At 43.3% G+C, this 18,092-nt stretch overlaps 1 protein-coding gene across 4 annotated transcripts in view; it reads right to left on the reverse strand.

The window, feature by feature from the left end:
- XRN1 (5'-3' exoribonuclease 1) overlaps positions 1-15,785 on the reverse strand; it is a 58,743-nt gene extending 42,958 nt beyond the window's left edge. For 3 of the 4 annotated variants that reach the window (XM_019491769.2, XM_014602842.3, XM_014602841.3), the window contains exons 1-9: positions 15,615-15,784; positions 7,487-7,719; positions 6,743-6,840; positions 6,221-6,330; positions 6,025-6,135; positions 5,697-5,779; positions 2,869-2,956; positions 2,597-2,765; positions 1,818-1,885 (exon numbers count right to left, since the gene is read on the reverse strand). In XM_019491769.2, coding sequence (XP_019347314.1) covers positions 1,818-1,885; positions 2,597-2,765; positions 2,869-2,956; positions 5,697-5,779; positions 6,025-6,135; positions 6,221-6,330; positions 6,743-6,840; positions 7,487-7,719; positions 15,615-15,689 — 1,035 coding nt within the window. In that variant the 5' untranslated portion in view covers positions 15,690-15,784. Of the gene's footprint in view, positions 1-1,817; positions 1,886-2,596; positions 2,766-2,868; positions 2,957-5,696; positions 5,780-6,024; positions 6,136-6,220; positions 6,331-6,742; positions 6,841-7,486; positions 7,720-15,614 lie in introns of all 4 variants that reach the window. The other variant, XM_059730991.1, reaches the window with a different exon arrangement.
- Positions 15,786-18,092: the final 2,307 nt, after the last annotated feature.

Raw genomic sequence — 18,092 nt, forward strand, 5'->3', positions numbered from 1 at the left:
ATAAAATTATGGCATACCATTGTTCTCAGGCAAGGTACTAACACACAAATGTATATATAAGCTCTACAGTTCATCCTTGTTTCAATACCAGAAGGTAGAAGTAGTAGCTGACAGTGTTTTTTTCCAGTTAAGGTTCACCAGCAGATTGTGGCTTTTGTAACCTCTAAAATGGATTATTACAAGATACTATAATGAGGTTGCCCATGAAAAGCCACTGGGATAGAATCAGGTGCAGACTGTCCCCATGAGAACCTAACACTTAAATGCTTTCTACACTGAATCATGATTTGGTTTTAGCTGCAATACAAAGTACTGGATACAATCTAAAGTCAATTACTTAAATTTCTGATTCCTCCCCCAAAATCTGTTAGGACAATAAGATTAGATAGCAATTGCCTGGATCTTGAGACAAAATTACAACTGGAATTACAAATCTCATTACCTACTCCGTCTCATATTTCCTCAGAGCTACATTACGATAGATTTTAGGCACAGTATATGGTGTGCTTAGTGTGGAAGACTTTAGGGACATTTTATATAAGAACTGAGGAACAGATAATCAGCGGGCATAAATTGTTACAGGAAAGAGTCTGTTTGTGCCAAATGTCAGAGCTCCACAACAATCTTTTACATGCCAGGAAAGCAGTTCCACGTATGAATTCAGTGGAGCTTTTGTTCACAAAACAAGAACCCTGAATATCTGTGAAAACTAGAGATGCACTGATAGAGAATTATTGGGCCAATACCGATGGCCCATTTTTAATGAGCCATATTGGCTGATACCAATCCTATTCTGACATGCAGCTGGGCACCCTGAAGAGCAGTGTCTGGCTGGTAAGTCTGTTGTGGGGGAAGTGACAGATCAAGACCCTCACGGAAAAGGAGGGAGTGAGGCTGGGGCAGGGACAGGCTGCACAGCTGGGGTGGAGCACGGGATGGAGCCACAAGCGTTTGTTCAGGGGCACGGGGAGGGGGTGGCAGCTCCCACTGCTGCATGCACCCTGGGAGGGCACGGGCCCCTGGATCTGCTCGTGGGGTGAGGGTGGGCTGTCGCTGTGGACTAGGGCCAGAGTGGTGCTGAGTTCGTCCCAGCAAGGGGCTGGGCCAGGGTTGTGCTCAAGGATGGTGGCAGCGGTGCTGGAAGGGGGCTACAGGTGGGACTGCAGCCACCCCAACATTTGCTGTACCCCCACTCCAGACCCCTGCTCCCAGCGCTGCCAATGCCCACCTGGAGCGCAGCCTGGCCCAGCCCCCTACCAGGAAGAGCCCGGCACTGACGCAGCCCCAGCCCACAGAGGCAGCCCACCCTGCCCTGTGTGCAGATCCAGGGGCACACCCCCCTCATGTCCTCCCAGGGTGTATGCAGTGGCAGAAGCCGCTCTTGCCCCCCCGGACGAGCCGCTTGCGGATCCATCCTGTGCTCTGCCCTGGCTGTGCAGCGCCTGCCCCAGCCCCACTCCCTCCCTCACTGCTGGGGCTTCGATTTATCCCCCATGCCCTTTCCCTCACAACAGACTTACCAGCAGGAACCAGCTTCTCTCCATGCTGCCGGGCTGCACTCCTGGCCGCCTGTATGCTGTGCTGCAGCTGCGTGCATACACAGGGCATTTAATCGGTGGCATTATCCACCATATTAGCCAAAAGAAGGGCAATTTTCCTTAGATCTGTGCCGATCCGATATGGGATTGATGTACCGGTACACCTCTAGTGAAAACTGTATTCTAACTGGGGGGTTTTTTCCAACTGTAATGTCCCCAGATGGTATGGTGATTGGCAACTCTATAATGTACAGATAGTACAAATAAAATATTACTTACATCTGACAATTTTGTAAGATATTTCTGAAAGCGTTTTAAGTTTAAATGTCCATTTTCATTGATGTAACCTATTGGGATAAAAATCAAATATTCATTTAATGTTCTAAACTCACTTAAAGTCTCGGAAAAATCTTCCATGTCCCCCACTAGTCCACCCAGTTTTCTCCACTCACCATCCTGAGAATTCTGTTATACCTTTTCTATCTCTGTAATAGCTAGAAAACATTAGACCTCAAATAATTCACCCAACACAGTTAGGATACAGTACCTTCCATGTAAATTTCATATATTTGCTTGCACTTTATTAATCCTATATGCTGAATAAGATACAGCTTATGGAGAGGATTCATCCAGGGAGAGCCCCCTGAAAAAATAAAATGTAGCTCTCACCTTATATCTTATTATTACAAGATTACTCATCAGTAATAAAACTGATTTATGGCAAAGCATTTTGGGGCAAGTGAGAAGTGTTGTTGGCTCCAAATTTTTCAGTAAGGAAGTAAAAAGAAACATCCATGTTATGCCCCTTCCTTTCACTTACCTAGATGTTAATTATTAACACCAGACCTGTAAAAGCAAAGCCTAATTCTTTGTAAAAGTGCTAAAATCTAAGTCACGAGCAAAAAAAGAAATCGACGAAGACCACACTTCGGCAAAGACTAAGAAACACTACTATAACACTGGCAGGAAGAGAGAGGCAACACTTCAGTTTAACCTTGCCTTCTATTTGTTTTCCAAAACCATAAGCATTTATCCAAGTACTTTCCTAAACTACTTACCATCAAGTTCTGGCAAAATAGCCATATAAGTTCTATAAAGCAGAGGCAGTGCATCGTGATTAATATGTAAATGAGGTAGATGAGGGATAAAGTCATTGCCTACAAGAAATCCCATTAGAATCCAATCATCTATTATCCTTTCAATGTTAAATTCAAAGGAAATCTTGTCCTGAGGAAGATGATAGGAAAGTGAAAAGATAAAAAGACTTTATGATCAAGCTTGCATACAAATGTTTGCTATATCTTTTGCTTATAGCTCCATTAATGCTTACTTTGACTGGTGAAAACTCATAGTCAATATATTCCCTCATTAATGACAAGTGTAGTAAGTGAAACGTAGTTTCTTCTGGTGCACATGCTCTGTAAGTGAGTCAAAACAGGAAGTCAACTATCTATAAACACTTGATGTGTGTATACTTAGTAATGTTTCACATTTGTTTAAAAATAAACACTCATCTGTTGCTGAAGAAGTGAAGTCTTAACTATTTGTTAGACATGATATCTATCTTTATTTGTTTACAAAGAATCTGTTTTTAATATCCAGTTTCCCCTAATCAGTTACTATGAAAGTGTTCCAAGCACAGTCTAAGAGCAAGTCAATGCAGCAGTTAAAACTGTGACTGCAGCTTGTATAGATATACCTTTAAAATAGATAAATAGTGCCCAGGTAGACAGCAGTACAACTACAACAACACAAGATAGATTAGATAGATATTTATTAAGTATGTAGTCAAAAAACTGTTGTGATAACTTTTCAATAGGAATATACTTTACTGCAAGTGTGTCACACTCAACCCACCCCTCTGGCCAGACTGTATCCAGACTGCAGGGTGCAAGGAGTGGGGCAAGCAGCACTGTCAGCACAGATGTCACTCAGCCCTCTGCCACCAATGGCCATCCCCAATGGGACTCTGGAGCTCTGAATTCTATGGCAGTCACCATCAGCTATTTGCTTTGTCCTCTAATTCCCAGGCCCACTAGGAGCCCAAGGGCCAGAGACAATGGCTCTGTGGGCCAGATCTAGCCCCTGGGGCCCTGTTTAACACCCCTGCTTTACTGGTTTAAGCACAGATACTATAACTGGTAATTCATTGACCTCTCTGTGGATTTGGCCAAGTCAGTATAATTTCTCTCTCAACCTCTTTCAAATTAAATGCGGATGGTAATTATTTATGTAGGTTATAGAGCTGTTAAGATTAACTAGCTACTATTAGTGAAAGGCTATAACTTGTATTAATTGAGATTTTCAAATGAAACCCAACATGATGGTAAGAGTGACAAACTAAGCACTATGTTCCACCTAAATTCTATGTTAAAGGGAACTGAAGGGGGTTGAATGATGCTTAGGGCCTCATCCTGTCCATTAACACTGGATACACTTAATTCTGTAGTTAACAACTGATAATTCTTCTAGGTACCAGCAAATTCATTTAGGGTACCTTCTGGCCTTCATTTTGACACTTACCTCAGAAGTTGAACTCCCAAGGTCAAAGAACTACCTTAGCCAAAAGATTGCTGGGGCAGATTTTAATTGCAGCTTTCAATTAAAACGTTAATGTTTGACTTGTTTCATCTAAAAATACTTGTGCATATTTACAATGGAAAGCAACTGGATATTTTAACAGAAGCCTTAAACAATAGTTAATTAGAAAGTCTTCTAAATCATGAGTAATTATTTCCAGATTTTTCAGCAGGGCAAGCAGAGAAAACAGTCTCTGGAAGAGCAAAGAACTTGTCAAGGTAAGCCATTTTTTATCTTAAGGAACACAGTACCATTAAAACTTCTGAGCCTGAAATTTCATTTTACCTAATCCAGAAAAGAACTGAGTAAATCTCTTAATAATTGGGTCCAAAGCCATCAGAAAGTTTCTTGCATTTGTTAATTATTTAAACGTGGACAAGAGAACCTTTCTTTTTTTCAGTGTTAAGTTTATATGCTTAAAACAATACTCTTATTGTTTAATATACCAACAACATAAACTAATCATGTTAGGTCTGTCCCATCCAAGCGAAAAATGTTCAAAGGTGTAACAAAACTATGACACTGCAGTAAAATATATGTTGTCTGCCCACCTAGAAGACAGAAGCACATCAGCAATAACTATGTATGAATCTAGGTGCTTATAATCGCTCTTATTATCATATTATCCAACAACTTCCCTGTATGTAAAAGGATGTTTTCTCATTTTTTCCTTACTTCCACAAAGGACACTTACAGCTCATTTAACTTGGAACACTGGCCAAAGTATTTCATAATAAGATATACCACAATTTCTATTCCACAATGGTTTCCTATGTGAACATTTTTTTCCTGGAACAAGTACCGATTATAAAATTGCGGATGATAATAAATTGAGAATAAAAGGTGTCCAAGCAGGGAGCCGTTTTGGAACATATATTGGGGAGCATTTTATTTTGCTATAATTATTCTGGACAGTTTCTTCATATAGGCTCCAGACAGCTCACTGTGCTGCTACTGTTTTCCATAAAACAAACAAACAACTCTTAGGGTTTGCCTACACGGGGAAGCTGACCAGAATAGCTGCTACAGACCCAGATATGCCAAAAGAATTATTCCAAGATAGCACCCTGTGTGGATTCCCTTATTCTTGGATAAAAGTGGTTATATCCCAAATAACTAAGATATGAATTGGAGTTTGGATTGGGAATCCACACAGAGTGCTATCTTGGAATAATTCTTGTTGCATATCTGGATCTGTAAGTTATTCTGGTTAGCTTCCCCATGTAGGTAAACCCTAAGAGTTGTTTATGTCTGTTTAAGTGAGTAAACTGAGGAAAATACGAATGCAATTATGGAAAACAGTAGCAGCCTAATGAACTGGCTGGCTTTTGGCATAGAGATATATACAACGTGGTATAATACAGGTTTCAAGATCTTCAGACAGTTGAGACAATGTTGGTTTCCACATACAGCATGCATCAACTTATTTACTGATTCAACCCCCATTTTATAAAAAATGAAAAAAAAGTGAGAATAACTAAACAGGCAGTAATTGTAAGGACATATTCTAAGCAAACCCGATCTTTTAGATTTCGTTTCAGCCCTTGAAATGGAGAAAGGTTTTAAAATGCCATTTACCTCTGAGATTTTTTGCCACCAAACCTGACCTCTTCTCTTAAGAGAGAGAAATGTGCCTCGTGACTTGTTAATCCAAGCATAATCTGTTGAAACAAGATATTAGGTTAAAAAAAAATGCTATTATTCAAGATGCGACTGTTGCCTGGAAGTGTCCATTCTCTGTTGTTCCTTTTCATTGTGAATTTTTCATTTGACATAAAAACAAAGTAATTAATTTATTTAATAATGTTTGATAGTTATTTGTATCCACAAAACATGAAATAGACGCCCAAATTACTGGCATCATAACATTTTGTTATTCTAAATATATTATTTTAATTACACATACCAAGTCAGCATCTAAGCCATAAAGACAGTGTCTCGTGTTTGGATCATGATCAGGCTTTGCTTTCTCTGATCTGATAAATTCCATAATTTTATGTTCTCCTTCACCTGGAGTCTAAATGCAAAGACCAAACAAATCAGTAAACACTAATCTGCAAAATACACTTATTTTTAAAAATCATTAATCTAAGCAAAATAACCTCATGGCCTGATAAGTAGATAGTTACGCCTTGCCAGGATTTGTCTGTGGAAATCTTCATATTTACAAAATACTTCAGATGTTCGTGCAACCTCGCCATGAAATCAGTGCCTAGTAACAAAAATCTAAAAGTTAACTTTCCAACATTTTAACATTCAGATCTCCAATTACAATTAATGCCTATGGTGGGGAAGTTATGAATAGGATACCAAAAAATTCTTTTTGAGTGAAGAAGAGTATTGATTTCTGAAAAGTTTTCAACAGGGTTTTTAAACAATAATTTTGTGTGGAACTTAAAAATGCCCAAGTGATTTAGGAATATAAATCCAATTGAAAGACATCTAGACTTATGTTCCTAACATACTTGAGGCTTTCGTAACTCTCACCCTTTAATTTCAGCTGAAGCCAAAATAACACGAAGGATAAAATATATCAGGTATACAAAATGAAAGAAGGAAACAATTGCTGATTATAGGCACCTATCAAAGCACTTTACCTTAAAGTAATAAGCAAGTTCTCTTACCTGGTGTAATGCAGTTGGAGTCAAATCTGGCTTCTGATGGGAGAGTTTCTCCTTTATCTAAAGCCTTTTTAATTTTGTCCTCTGCCTCTTTTGCTGACCTAAATAAATACATTGTATTTTTATTTAAATGTTTCCATGTATTTTGCTTTAAAACATTTCAATGTTTTTTCCTAACCTTTTCCTCCCCTCTTTATTCCCCCCACTCCTGAGCATTTTCTCTCATTCCTTGATCCAACCTGTGTGTCTCAGTCTCCCCAACTGTCCCAGCAATTGGTTGTCGGTTCCTCTTAACAGTCTCCAAACGGCCTCTAAGTATTAAACACTAAGATTTTAACTGTATTTATCGTATGCAGTTTGGATGCATACTATATAGTAAAGATAGTTAACTAGTAACATTTAGCTAATGTTACTAGGGATTATAGCCTTTAGCCCCCAATCCTCTGCCTTTTTTCTCCCTCTACACTGGCTGTTACATGCTCCAACACAAAGTCATTTCAAGCAAGGAGCACAAAAATACTTGCAGATGTTCACAAAATATTCTAATGTGCTAAACATAAACCCCCCTCAATAGTAATTTTAAAGACTGATCCTAAAATGGTACTTACCATTATTTATTTAAAAACTAATGTTAATTTATAAAGAAGGATATCTTAAAACTACATATTTTACACCTATTTCAACTTGAAGAACAAAAAACTAAACCATGACAAATATTTTGACAAGAAAAGAATAAAATGATTTTACCTAAAACGTCTCCCACGCTGCTGGTTCATTTTTGCTCTTGGAGCCACTCCATCAACTGCCATAAAGAAAACCTTTCTTGGCTTAATAATACGAAATAATACTTCCAAGTAGTGAAAAATATCAGCAAAGATCTTATCATCTGAAATTCTGAAGTGAACATCATCATCATTAGGGTGTGAACACTGATGGATGATACCATTCATGTCCAGGTACAAGTTGTCAAATTCTGGAATCTAAGAACAAGAAGTCTTATTTAGTATTGTTATGCTGAAAGACAGATTGTGGCCATTAGGCACAGACCTAATGAAACTGATGGGGTTCTAGCATCCCTGATTCATAATAAATGGAACAATGAAATGCCCTTTTATTGGGTAAAAATGGAAGCCCACGGTATAGGCCAAAATAGCAGAGCCTAAACATGGACTGAGCAACCAGGGAAAAGAGTTTACTGGGGAATATTTTAAAAAAATGGCTGAGACATTGACTGACTGCAGGTTTGTGTATTTTTGTGCCAGAATGAAGAACCAACTAGAAAAATTAGCAGATAGCAATGACACCATGAAGGGTGCAACTCAGAGAGAGCTGAGACTGAGTTCTTCGGGGACTAGGACTTGCTGGAAAATGAAGATTTGAAAATCCTGAGGAAGAAAACTACCTGGCATTTGTTCCTATCCTGTTCAGAGAAACAGAATGGTTTAACTCCTTGTGAATAAAGAAAGACTGCACCAAAGAAATACTTGACTCCTACAAACAAATCACCAAGGCCCTGATGACTGGCTAACTGTTCAGACCAAGTAACGTTAATACCATTGTATTTTGTTCAAAAGATAGCATACATACTCAAGAACAGTTTGTAAGGCAATCTATACCCATTCTCTGCATAATCCTGCTTGATCTACTAGTATTCCTTTAAACAAAAATCCTCCTGTAGTAGTGTAGTTCCTGAACTGTTGTTCCTCCCACGTTGTTGAAATAATTTCTAAAGGTACATAGGCTTGTATCTATAATGCATAATTTCAGATATGGGAAGCATGGAAGAGAGAAAGAAATAGATTCAGGACTGGGATTTAATAAATCTAGTATTTTGTTGTATATGTTGTTGTTCGGTATAATAAAATACTGCTGATGCACATGGCACCCTGTAACTATTTTTGCATTCCTCTTGTAATAGTATTTAGCCTTTTCAATAAAGTATGCCATCTCATGGCATGTGAATAAATAGCATGCCCAAACCATCTCTCATTCACACATACACCAAGTTTTCAATATCAAGAGGATGGTGTGTTGCTATAAGGACTCAACAGCAATCTACTTTCCCCATTCAGATGGAAGGCAAGCAAATGACATTTTTTTTTTTTTTTCACATGAAGAGTCATGTTATAGTACTGTTTCAAATTATGCACATTTTACCTAAAAGACCCCCTTTCTCCTCTATTTTTTCCTGTGACAAGAAACAGAACCAAGAACAATTTGTAACCCACAAGCAATCTGTAACTCCCAAAAATGTTTCTTGTTTAGTATTTGATTATTTTGACAAGCATTTTACATTATTTTAATATTTTTATTCTAATAGAATTCTTACATATGAATTGTGAAAAATAGTTACTATACACAGGACTAATGAACTTTCCAAGTTCAAGAATTATTTAATGAAAAAATTCAAGATTTTTTAAAATAAAAAATAATGTTTTTTAACCTAGTATCAACAGTTCCTCACTTTCACACAGAAAAGGTTAGTTAATGCCTTTTAACAGCACACTTTCAAGGTCCTGTTGAAGCTAGAATCTAAAAAGTATGCTTTGGCATGTTTTACTTAGTACACTCTAACACTGTTCTAGAAGTCTAGCACAGAGACAAGAAAGTATGCATTTTCAACACTATTAGGTCCAATGTAAGTTCTAGATCAGTGATTCCCAACCACTGTGCCATGAGATCCTTTTAAAGGTATCATAAGGTGCCGTGCAATACTAGATATGCACACACCTATACACAATTTACAAAATAAACCTAGACATTTCAAACAGGAGTCTATAGTGTCGAAACCATTTTGACATGTTGTGGTCTTTTTGAGTTCTTTGCAACAAGAGAACTCTGCTGTTATTTTCTGTAGACGAGAAACATGTGAAAACTATCAGGTGGCATTTTCTAAGGGGAATCTCAAGTCAAAAAAAGTTGAGACCACTGATCTAGATCTCAACTGACACTTTCTCTAACAACATGCATTTCACCTTCCTGTTTCAAAGTGCTTACGGTATAGTCCAGCACACAAAAAAGACTAATTATAGACAAGCTGTAGTTCTGCTACAGTCAAGGTTGAGCAGTGTTTTCTGTTTAAAAGCAAGTATTCTAAATAACATGAGAATCTACTATGCACAGGGTTAAAGGTACAGAAGGTACAGCATTAAAGGCACAAATCTGGAGTCATTTGAGCAAAAGATTAAGATAGAGTCTACCTAAACTAACAGCACTTTGGTTCTTATCCCATTCCATGCAAATCCATGGCTAAAAATGTCTCCCATCATCACTGAACTACGGCTTGCATTTACTTTAACTGAAGCCAGTTGCCCCCTGCTTCAGAGAAGCAGCACTGAAATTAGTCTAGCCCTAAATGTCAGTTTGTGCTAACTACAGAGCTAAATAGACTGAACACAAGCAAAAGTAACTTTATATTAATGGACAGAGTTTTCTGACAGTCTGATACACAGTGATCAGTGAATCGGTGCACTGATGAATTCCACACTATTGGCAGCCTCTGCATATGTTCGAAGTTTTGCCCCACTATCAAAACTCTTACAACAAACAATATTTTGAAGTGCTCTAAAATCCACATGCAAATAGAGGGAAGATGAAAGGACAGCAAAATCATATCTCCTGGCATGATCAACAGAAAAACAAGGTACTGAGTCATGTGTTCAAGGGAGTTCCAATACACAGCCTTATGACATAAGCTGTTTCATAACCTTTTGTTTGGTGCAGAGTGAAGGAATGGAGGATAATGGCAAACTGAAGGGTTACTTAAGGCATATTCAAGCAGTGCAGGGGGGCATGTGTAGGTTGGATCTGGAGGTACAGTGAAGGAAAGGGGAACACAGGAAGGGAAAAAAGATAAGGGGAAAGTGGGGACAGGTAGGTGGAGAACAGTGTGAGAACTAAGGATTTCTCCTCCTCCTGTGTGACAATCAGGATCACAGCAAGCTGCCTCATCTCTCTGCTTCTCTTCCCCCTTACATGAGTGGGGATAATTGCCACCTCTGGTGGAAATAGGAACACAAACTGAGGAAAGGAGCAGTTTACACAGCTCAGAGTTATTGCTGCAATTGTACTAAATCTCAATACAGGCATGTGAACAGTTGAAACAAAGTAGAGTTGGGAAGCTCCAACTTAAAAAACTGCAAATTGTTTTTACAACTGTGTCATGTTTGGTCCTACTCTGACAGAGGCAAAAGAACCACTGCAAATCTGACATGGTTTCAAATGTCACAATTTAGACTTTGTATCCAGCTAGCTCATCTGCCCAACTGCCTTCCTGCGCTTCACTTCATTCTCTCATAACAGGCGACACCAACTCCATTTCTGGTCCCAGGTATGCGAGACCCTGCAGAAGCAGCCTCAGCAGCGAGAACTGCTCTTGCTCCCTAAGGTACAGACCAGGGGTCAGGAAAGGGCAGACAGTGGAAGAGAGTGGCACAGCAGGGTTAGGTCCTGCTATCACTGCCCTTAAGTGGCACCAGTTAGATCGATGATTCTCACCTTCTTTAAGCCCAAGGTCCCCCCCCCCCCCCCCCACCATATCTTTTAAAAGTTTAGAACGGTCTCGGTGATTTTCAACTAGGGTGCTGCAAAATTCAGAAAAGTTATGGAAGGGTAACTTGAAGCCAAAAAAGGTTGAGAACTACTGGTATAAAGATTATTTTTTAGCATTATATCTCAGCACAGGTACAATTTCCTCTGGCAGGGGAACAAAATATGTTTTATAACGAACGAACACACGCACACGCATGCACCCCCCCCCACACACACCCTCCCTCCTTTTTGGGTATAAGAGTAAAGTGTGCCACCAATTTTAATCCAGAAAAAAAGTGTGCCCCAGGTATCAAAAGTTTGGGAACACTGGCCTGTGGATGCTTTCTGAGACAATTCCTTCCCACTCAATACCCTGGAGGCCACTGCCATGAGCCTGCTGAAAATGTCTGTCACAAAAAGACACCTTTGTCCACTTCTGTGGAAATAATCCACAAAATCACTACTGAAATGAGGTATCCTTGATCCTTCATATTATATGTGTACCTCCTGTTATAGTACTGCAACAGCTTTGCTAAATTGCTCCAACTAACCTCTTCATCACTCCTTATAGCTACACCTAATACAATGAAGGCACTGAAAGTACATGGATATAAACAGTGGGATTCAAAACTCTGGCCCATGATCTAAAAGAATATACCATTATTTTTAAGACTACTTATTGTGACATTCCCCATTCCTGAACAATTCCCAGTGACCCTTACCAGTTCCAGGATGCAGAATGAAGGTTATATTGTACTTTCTGGTTTTTATGGATATAAATTTAGCCACTTTCCAGATACAGGAAGGGCAATAGGCATAACTGTGCTAGGTGAAGGCTTTGGGCATTCAATAAAAACCTTTGCTGCTCCTTGCTAAATCAAGTTTTGCTCATGTAGAACTTCCTTTGCCATTTAGAAAATAACGGCCACATTTTATGCTATGTCAGGACAGTTCTTAAAATAGAATTTTTTTTAAAAGTTATCTACTTGTATTTCTACTTGTGGAAAAAAACATCTAACATTAATAAAAATATTTTAAGATATCCTTTCAAGTAAAGGACTCAGACTAAGCTGAGTAATCATTTTGAGAAGCATATTTCTTTCTTTCTGCACTGGCTTGCTAAATAAAGTATGTGAGAAACTATTTTGAGAATTACATATTCAATAGGGAGGAGCTTAATTACTAAAATTTATTGAACCATAGCAAATAGCCTTGTGTATAAACTTGCACTGTTTTAGTTAATTCAGTAGAAACTGAATTAGTAGTCCAGTAGTCCTCTCTAAGTTCTAATTTCAATTTCATTTAAATTTGTAACAAATCAATAACTTAAGCCAAACTAAAATAAGACCAGGTCTACACTTAAAAGTTCTCTCAACACAGGTAGGTCATTTAGGGCTTTTTTTTTTTTTTTTTTTACACAAAACAATGTCCTCAGAAGCTCAAGTGTATATGGAGTTTTACTGACAAAAGTGCTTTTGTTGGCATAGTTTTGTTTTGTTTGCTGAATTCAAATAAGCTATACTTGGAAAAAAAAACAACCAAAATTTTTTTTAGCCTGCATAGCTGTGTCCTACACTAGGAGAGTCTTGTTGCAACCTATCCCCCTCGCTCTCCTTTTTAAAGTATGGTACTATTTAAAAAAAGAAAAGCAACAACAAACTATGTTATGCTCCCGTTTCTTCCTCTCAATTCCAGTTATTCTGAAAAGTATGCTTTTTCTGTCCTACTGATTTGGATAGGGGCCAGCAACCTTTTATAAGCTCCAGGTCAGAACAACCTGGCTCTGACCCAGCGCAAGCTCAGTGACTTCAGTGGCAAGTCAGCAGCAGAGAACTGGGAGAAGCACTGGTGGCAAAGGCACAACTCTCAACTGCCTGGCTGCCACTTTTACCTGGCTACTACTTCTGCCCATCCTCCTAGCTACCTGGCTCCAGCACGGGTGCAGGAAAATCCCCCTGTGCTAATGCAGCACTGAAATCACTCACCTGTGTCATAACAGAGCTAGACGGGCAAGGAAAAGCAGCAGCAGTGCAGGCACTGCTGGAAGCTGCCTGGCCCCAGTGCAACTTCTTGCTACCCACCCCTGATATGGGAACAGGCAAAAACCTCCAGCTCCACAGTACACATTCAGTGGCTCTGCTGTCTGGCTCTGGCCTGCAGGCTGTATGTTGCTGATCTCTGGATCAGGGGAGAAAATTTATGGTTTCATTTTTCCTTTATTCTGCATTATTTTCTCAGCTACTAAAACAAATTGACTCATGTGCAAGGGACGAGGGGATGACATGAGGTTGCAAAACCCACACTTCTCCGTTACAATGACATTCACCTTGACCGTAATACTTTGTGGAGCCCGGTTCCCATTAGATTCTGAGATTGAAGTCTAACAGACATTTACTGAATTAGAAAATATATTTCTTATATATGCTGATGCTATTCTGTTTGGCCAAAGATAATTTTTTGCTGAATAAAAATACACAGTCAGAAGTATGTTAAAGGGTTAAAAGTAAATTTTACTGCACAGAAGAAAAAATGAAAGGACTTAAATACAAAAGTATTAAATGTTTGCATAAACTCAAAGAAAACAATTATAAAATGTGTGTGCTGCATCTGTAACCAAAACTATGCAACATCTATTTGGCACTTAAGAAGAAAGTGAAAGCATTTGCAGAAAGTGAAACACAAACAAAAACTAAACTTGTTAGCTTTCCAGCTGAGCTGTGAGCCAAATAAGTAAATGGGTTCCAAAACAATTCTGACAGTTTCAGATGCTGGACACAGTACAGACATTCCCTCCATCCACCAGGGGTAGACCATATTTACTCAAATCCAAGGGAGGTTTTTCCTCCCCCCAGAAAACCTTGTCTTGGGTGGCTACTCCAGCTCTGGCTCCAGGGGGAAGAAGAGCAGGCAGTGAGGGAGGCAAGTGGCTGGGGGAAGAGGGGCAGGTGGCAGCAGGATACATGACAAGAGAAAGTAGTGGGGGGCTACTGGCAGGGAGACAGGCACCTGAACAGGGATGGGCAAAATGCAGCCTGGGGACCGGATGCAGCTCACCAAGCCATTCTATCTGGCCCGCGGGGCCCCTAAAAAATTCAGAAAATTAATATTTATCTGCTCATGGCTGCTTATCATGTGGCCCTCGATGGCTTGCCAAAACTCAGTAAGCGGTCCTCACCCAAAATAACTGCCCGTCCCTGCACCAGAAGGTACAAGCGGTGGGGTGGTAAGCAAGGCAAGGTGCGAGTCAGGCCACCTGTCCCCTAACACAGTGGGGGGAAGGGGGAGAGGGACAACAACCCAAATTTAAGCCGATCCTCCAATAAATAATTAGATGCTATCCACAGAAAACGATAACAAGTTTATGACTTCCCATGTATAAAATCTAATTATTGGGAGGTCATTTTAAATTCAAAGTCATGTTGAATTCAGATGAAAACAGTAATTTCCAACCTTTTCAACTGTGTAATGATTTAAAAGAAGTATATTAATTTTCAACTGTATAATGATTTAAAAGAAGTATAATACCTGTCAAACCATAGGCTTTCAGGTTGCCCTTATCTAATCACCTGACTGGGGGTGGAGTCTGGTCAGTCCCCAGTATGTCTGAAACTCTCAGTCAGGTCTGTCTGTTTACACCCAAGCAACCTGGCCACAGTGTCTCAAAGGGCTCTTTCAAATTTACCTGGTGCAAACCTCCCCCCCATCCATCCTCCCCCTTACAAGTTACTGCGCCTTGTTTAAAAACAGAGAAGCAAGGAGCACATTTCTGGTAATATCTTTTCTTGGACCAACCACATAGTTGGGAGAGATGGCAGAGCAGAGCAACAGCTTGCCGGGGACCAGGTCTTTCCACAAGGTGCGGGCAACCCTGGCACGGGAACTAAACTGGGAGAGATGCTAGATGAGCTCTGAGCAGCAGCGCCCTTCCCCCGGCCTGGGAAGGAAGCAGCTCCAGACTCGGGCGAATTGCAGATAAAACAAGGGCTGGTGCCCAACCCGGGCCAGGTGCGAGGAGGCAGTCCCTGCTTGAGGGGGAGGAGGGCGGACAGCCAGGAGCCGAGAAGCAGTTGGCAGCTGCCCGGGGCAGGGAGCAGTCACCTGGGTCCACCCCGTGCAGCCTTCCCCCGTCTCCGCCTGCCCCCGCCAGGGACCCCCCGAGTCCCTTCAGAGACCAGCAACGAAACCTCGCGGCTCTGCCGGGCCGGGCTGGGCTCCTCGGGCCCCGCACGCACTTCTGCTGCTTGCCCGGGCTCCGGCTCCAGCCTCCCCGCCCGCTCCCCCTGGCGCCGCCGGGCTCGGAGCCACCTGTTGTGCCCGGGCAGGAGGCGGCCCGCGCCACGCTCACCTGATGCTCCTTGAGCACCTGGCTGAGGCACGGGTACCGCTCCGAGATCCACCGGTAGAACTTGGGCACCCCCATGGCCGCCGCCGCGGGCTTCCGTCCGTCAGGCCGCCCTCGGCCCCTTCCGGCGCGCCGCGCTGACAGCCGGGCCGGGCCGGGCCGCGCCGGGCGCAGGGGCCCTGCGCCACACACACGCGCGCGGGCGGAGCGGCCGCCTGGCGGGGCTCGGGCGCCCCCTGTGGCCTGGGGGGCGCAGGCCCGGCTCGAGCCGGACGCTGCGGAGGTGCCCGGTCCCCGTCCAGACAAGGGGAGGCCGAGGACGGGGACAGACGGGGGGAGCCCTGCGCTGCATTGCAGCGGTGACGCTGGAGCTGTGGCGGGCCAGAGGCCGTGCGAGGCCCGAGCCCCGCCGTGACACCCGCTCCAGCCGTAGCGTTGGCGCACGGAAGGCGCCGGGCTGAGGAAGGCGGCCTCCGCCCCCCACCACCCGAGCGCGAGCGCGGCGGTGTAGTGCAGAAAGACCGGAGGCGGGAGGGGCTTCGAGCATAGAAAGAGGCCAGAGAAAGGAGAGGAGAGATGGCAGCATGGGTATTTCGAGGAAGCAGCCAGGAAGAGTGTGCGCACTTCTAAGTGCAAGTCCAAATCTTAAATTTGCAACTTTTTTGGCCGCCCCAAGAACCTCGATAACGTTTTCAGTTCAGTGGAGTTAGGTACAGGTCCGTCTAACGCATAGGCGACATGGGGGAGGGGGACGGGGACGCGGGCCCGTGCGCCCCCCGCCCCTCCCCGAGATGGCCACTGCCACCTTCTGCAGGTGGTCACTGCTCACCCACCCCACTGCCCACAAACTGCGCCCCCCCCCCCCCCCCCCGAGTCTCAGGAGGCAGCAGTTGTTCATAGTCTAACAGGTCTTATGTGCCCTACTGGACAACGACACATCCATGGTATCCGTAGAACACCTAGCATTCAATTTAAAAACATATTAAATACTAGTCAATTGCCCATCAAGAATGGCAGGCGGGGGCTGCAGGTGAGGACAGAGGCCTGCCTCCAGCTCCATCCCGCACTTTCGGGGCCAGACCTGCTCCCCCTTTCCCCCACGCCCACGAAGGGCCGAGCCTGGTGCCCACCACCCTCCCTGCCACCTTTGTGGAGCCGGGTCCAACCCTCTCCCCACCCTCCTGCCACTTGCACCCCCCCCCCATACCCTCCATTTCAGGGCCAGGCTGGGCCCAGCCTGTCCCTCCACCCTCCCTGCTGCTGTTGTGGGGCTGGCACTGGGCCTGCTCGCCCACCTTCCCTGCCACTTTCAGGGCCGAGCCAGGCCTGGTGTGCCCCCCAACCTCCTGCTGCCATTTCAGGGCCAGACCCGCTCCTCCCAGCCCCCTGCATCAGCCTGGGTCTGCTGTCCCCCCCCCCCCCCCACCACCACTGTGGCAAACCTGCTTCTCCCTGGCCTCTAGACTTGCTCCTCCCCACCCATGTCAGGATGGAGCAGCGTAGGATAGAGAGGGAGGCCAGCAGCCAGCTTCCATATTCACTGCCAGCAGGGAGTAGAGCGGTGGGGGCTGGCCTCACTCCCCTTGCAGCATCCCGAGCCTGTTCCCCCCAACACCACCACCTCCAAGGAGCAAGCAGGGAGGGAGGGAGGGAGGGGGGAGCAGACCTGCCATTCCACCTGCACTGCTGTCACCAACTCCAGGGAGCAGGGCATGGGGGGGGGGGTGAGGTCCCGTGTCCCCCCATCATGGCAGTGCTCTGCCACCACCTGTCTGAACGCTGTATTTGCACTGATTGGTTGTTTCCGTCAGCCAATCAGAGTGCGAATAAAGTGTTATGGACAGACAGATAGACTACAACTTTTATAATATTAGAATTTCTGGAATCATATTTGGGAAAGCTGAAGGATTCACAAGACATACTTACAGATTTCATAGACATTAGGACTGGAAGGGACCTCACAAGATCATTGGGTCCAGCCCCCTGCCCAAAGGACAGGCAGATCCCAGCAAGATAGGCATCCAAGTGTTTCTTAAAGGAATCCAGAGTAGGTGCTTACACCACCTCTGGGAGGAGTCTCTTCCAGGCCCTGGGGACTCAGACAGTAAAGAAGTTGTTCCTTATGTCCAGACTAAAAGTCTTCCAAGAGTTTGTGACTGTTGGACCTAGTCTTCCCATGGGGTGCACACCCCTTATAGGCTGCCACCAAGTCACCCCTGAGCCTACATTTTTCCAGACTGAAGAGTTCCATGTCTCTCAGCCTCTCCTCATAAGGCCTGCTCTCTTGTCCTCTATTCATTTGCATGGCTCTCCTCTGGACTCTCTCAAGCTTCTCCTTACTCTACTTCAGCATCCATTTTAAGGTCTTCTCAATTTAAAGAGGCCTCTAGTCTAGTTTGTCAGGATAATAATGACAAAAGTTGTGCACTATATATCATAGGCGACACGTAGGGGGGGCATGGGAGGGCACATGCCTCCCTG

Source organism: Alligator mississippiensis, chromosome 7 (assembly GCF_030867095.1).
Source record: "Alligator mississippiensis isolate rAllMis1 chromosome 7, rAllMis1, whole genome shotgun sequence".
Lineage (NCBI taxonomy): Eukaryota > Metazoa > Chordata > Crocodylia > Alligatoridae > Alligator > Alligator mississippiensis.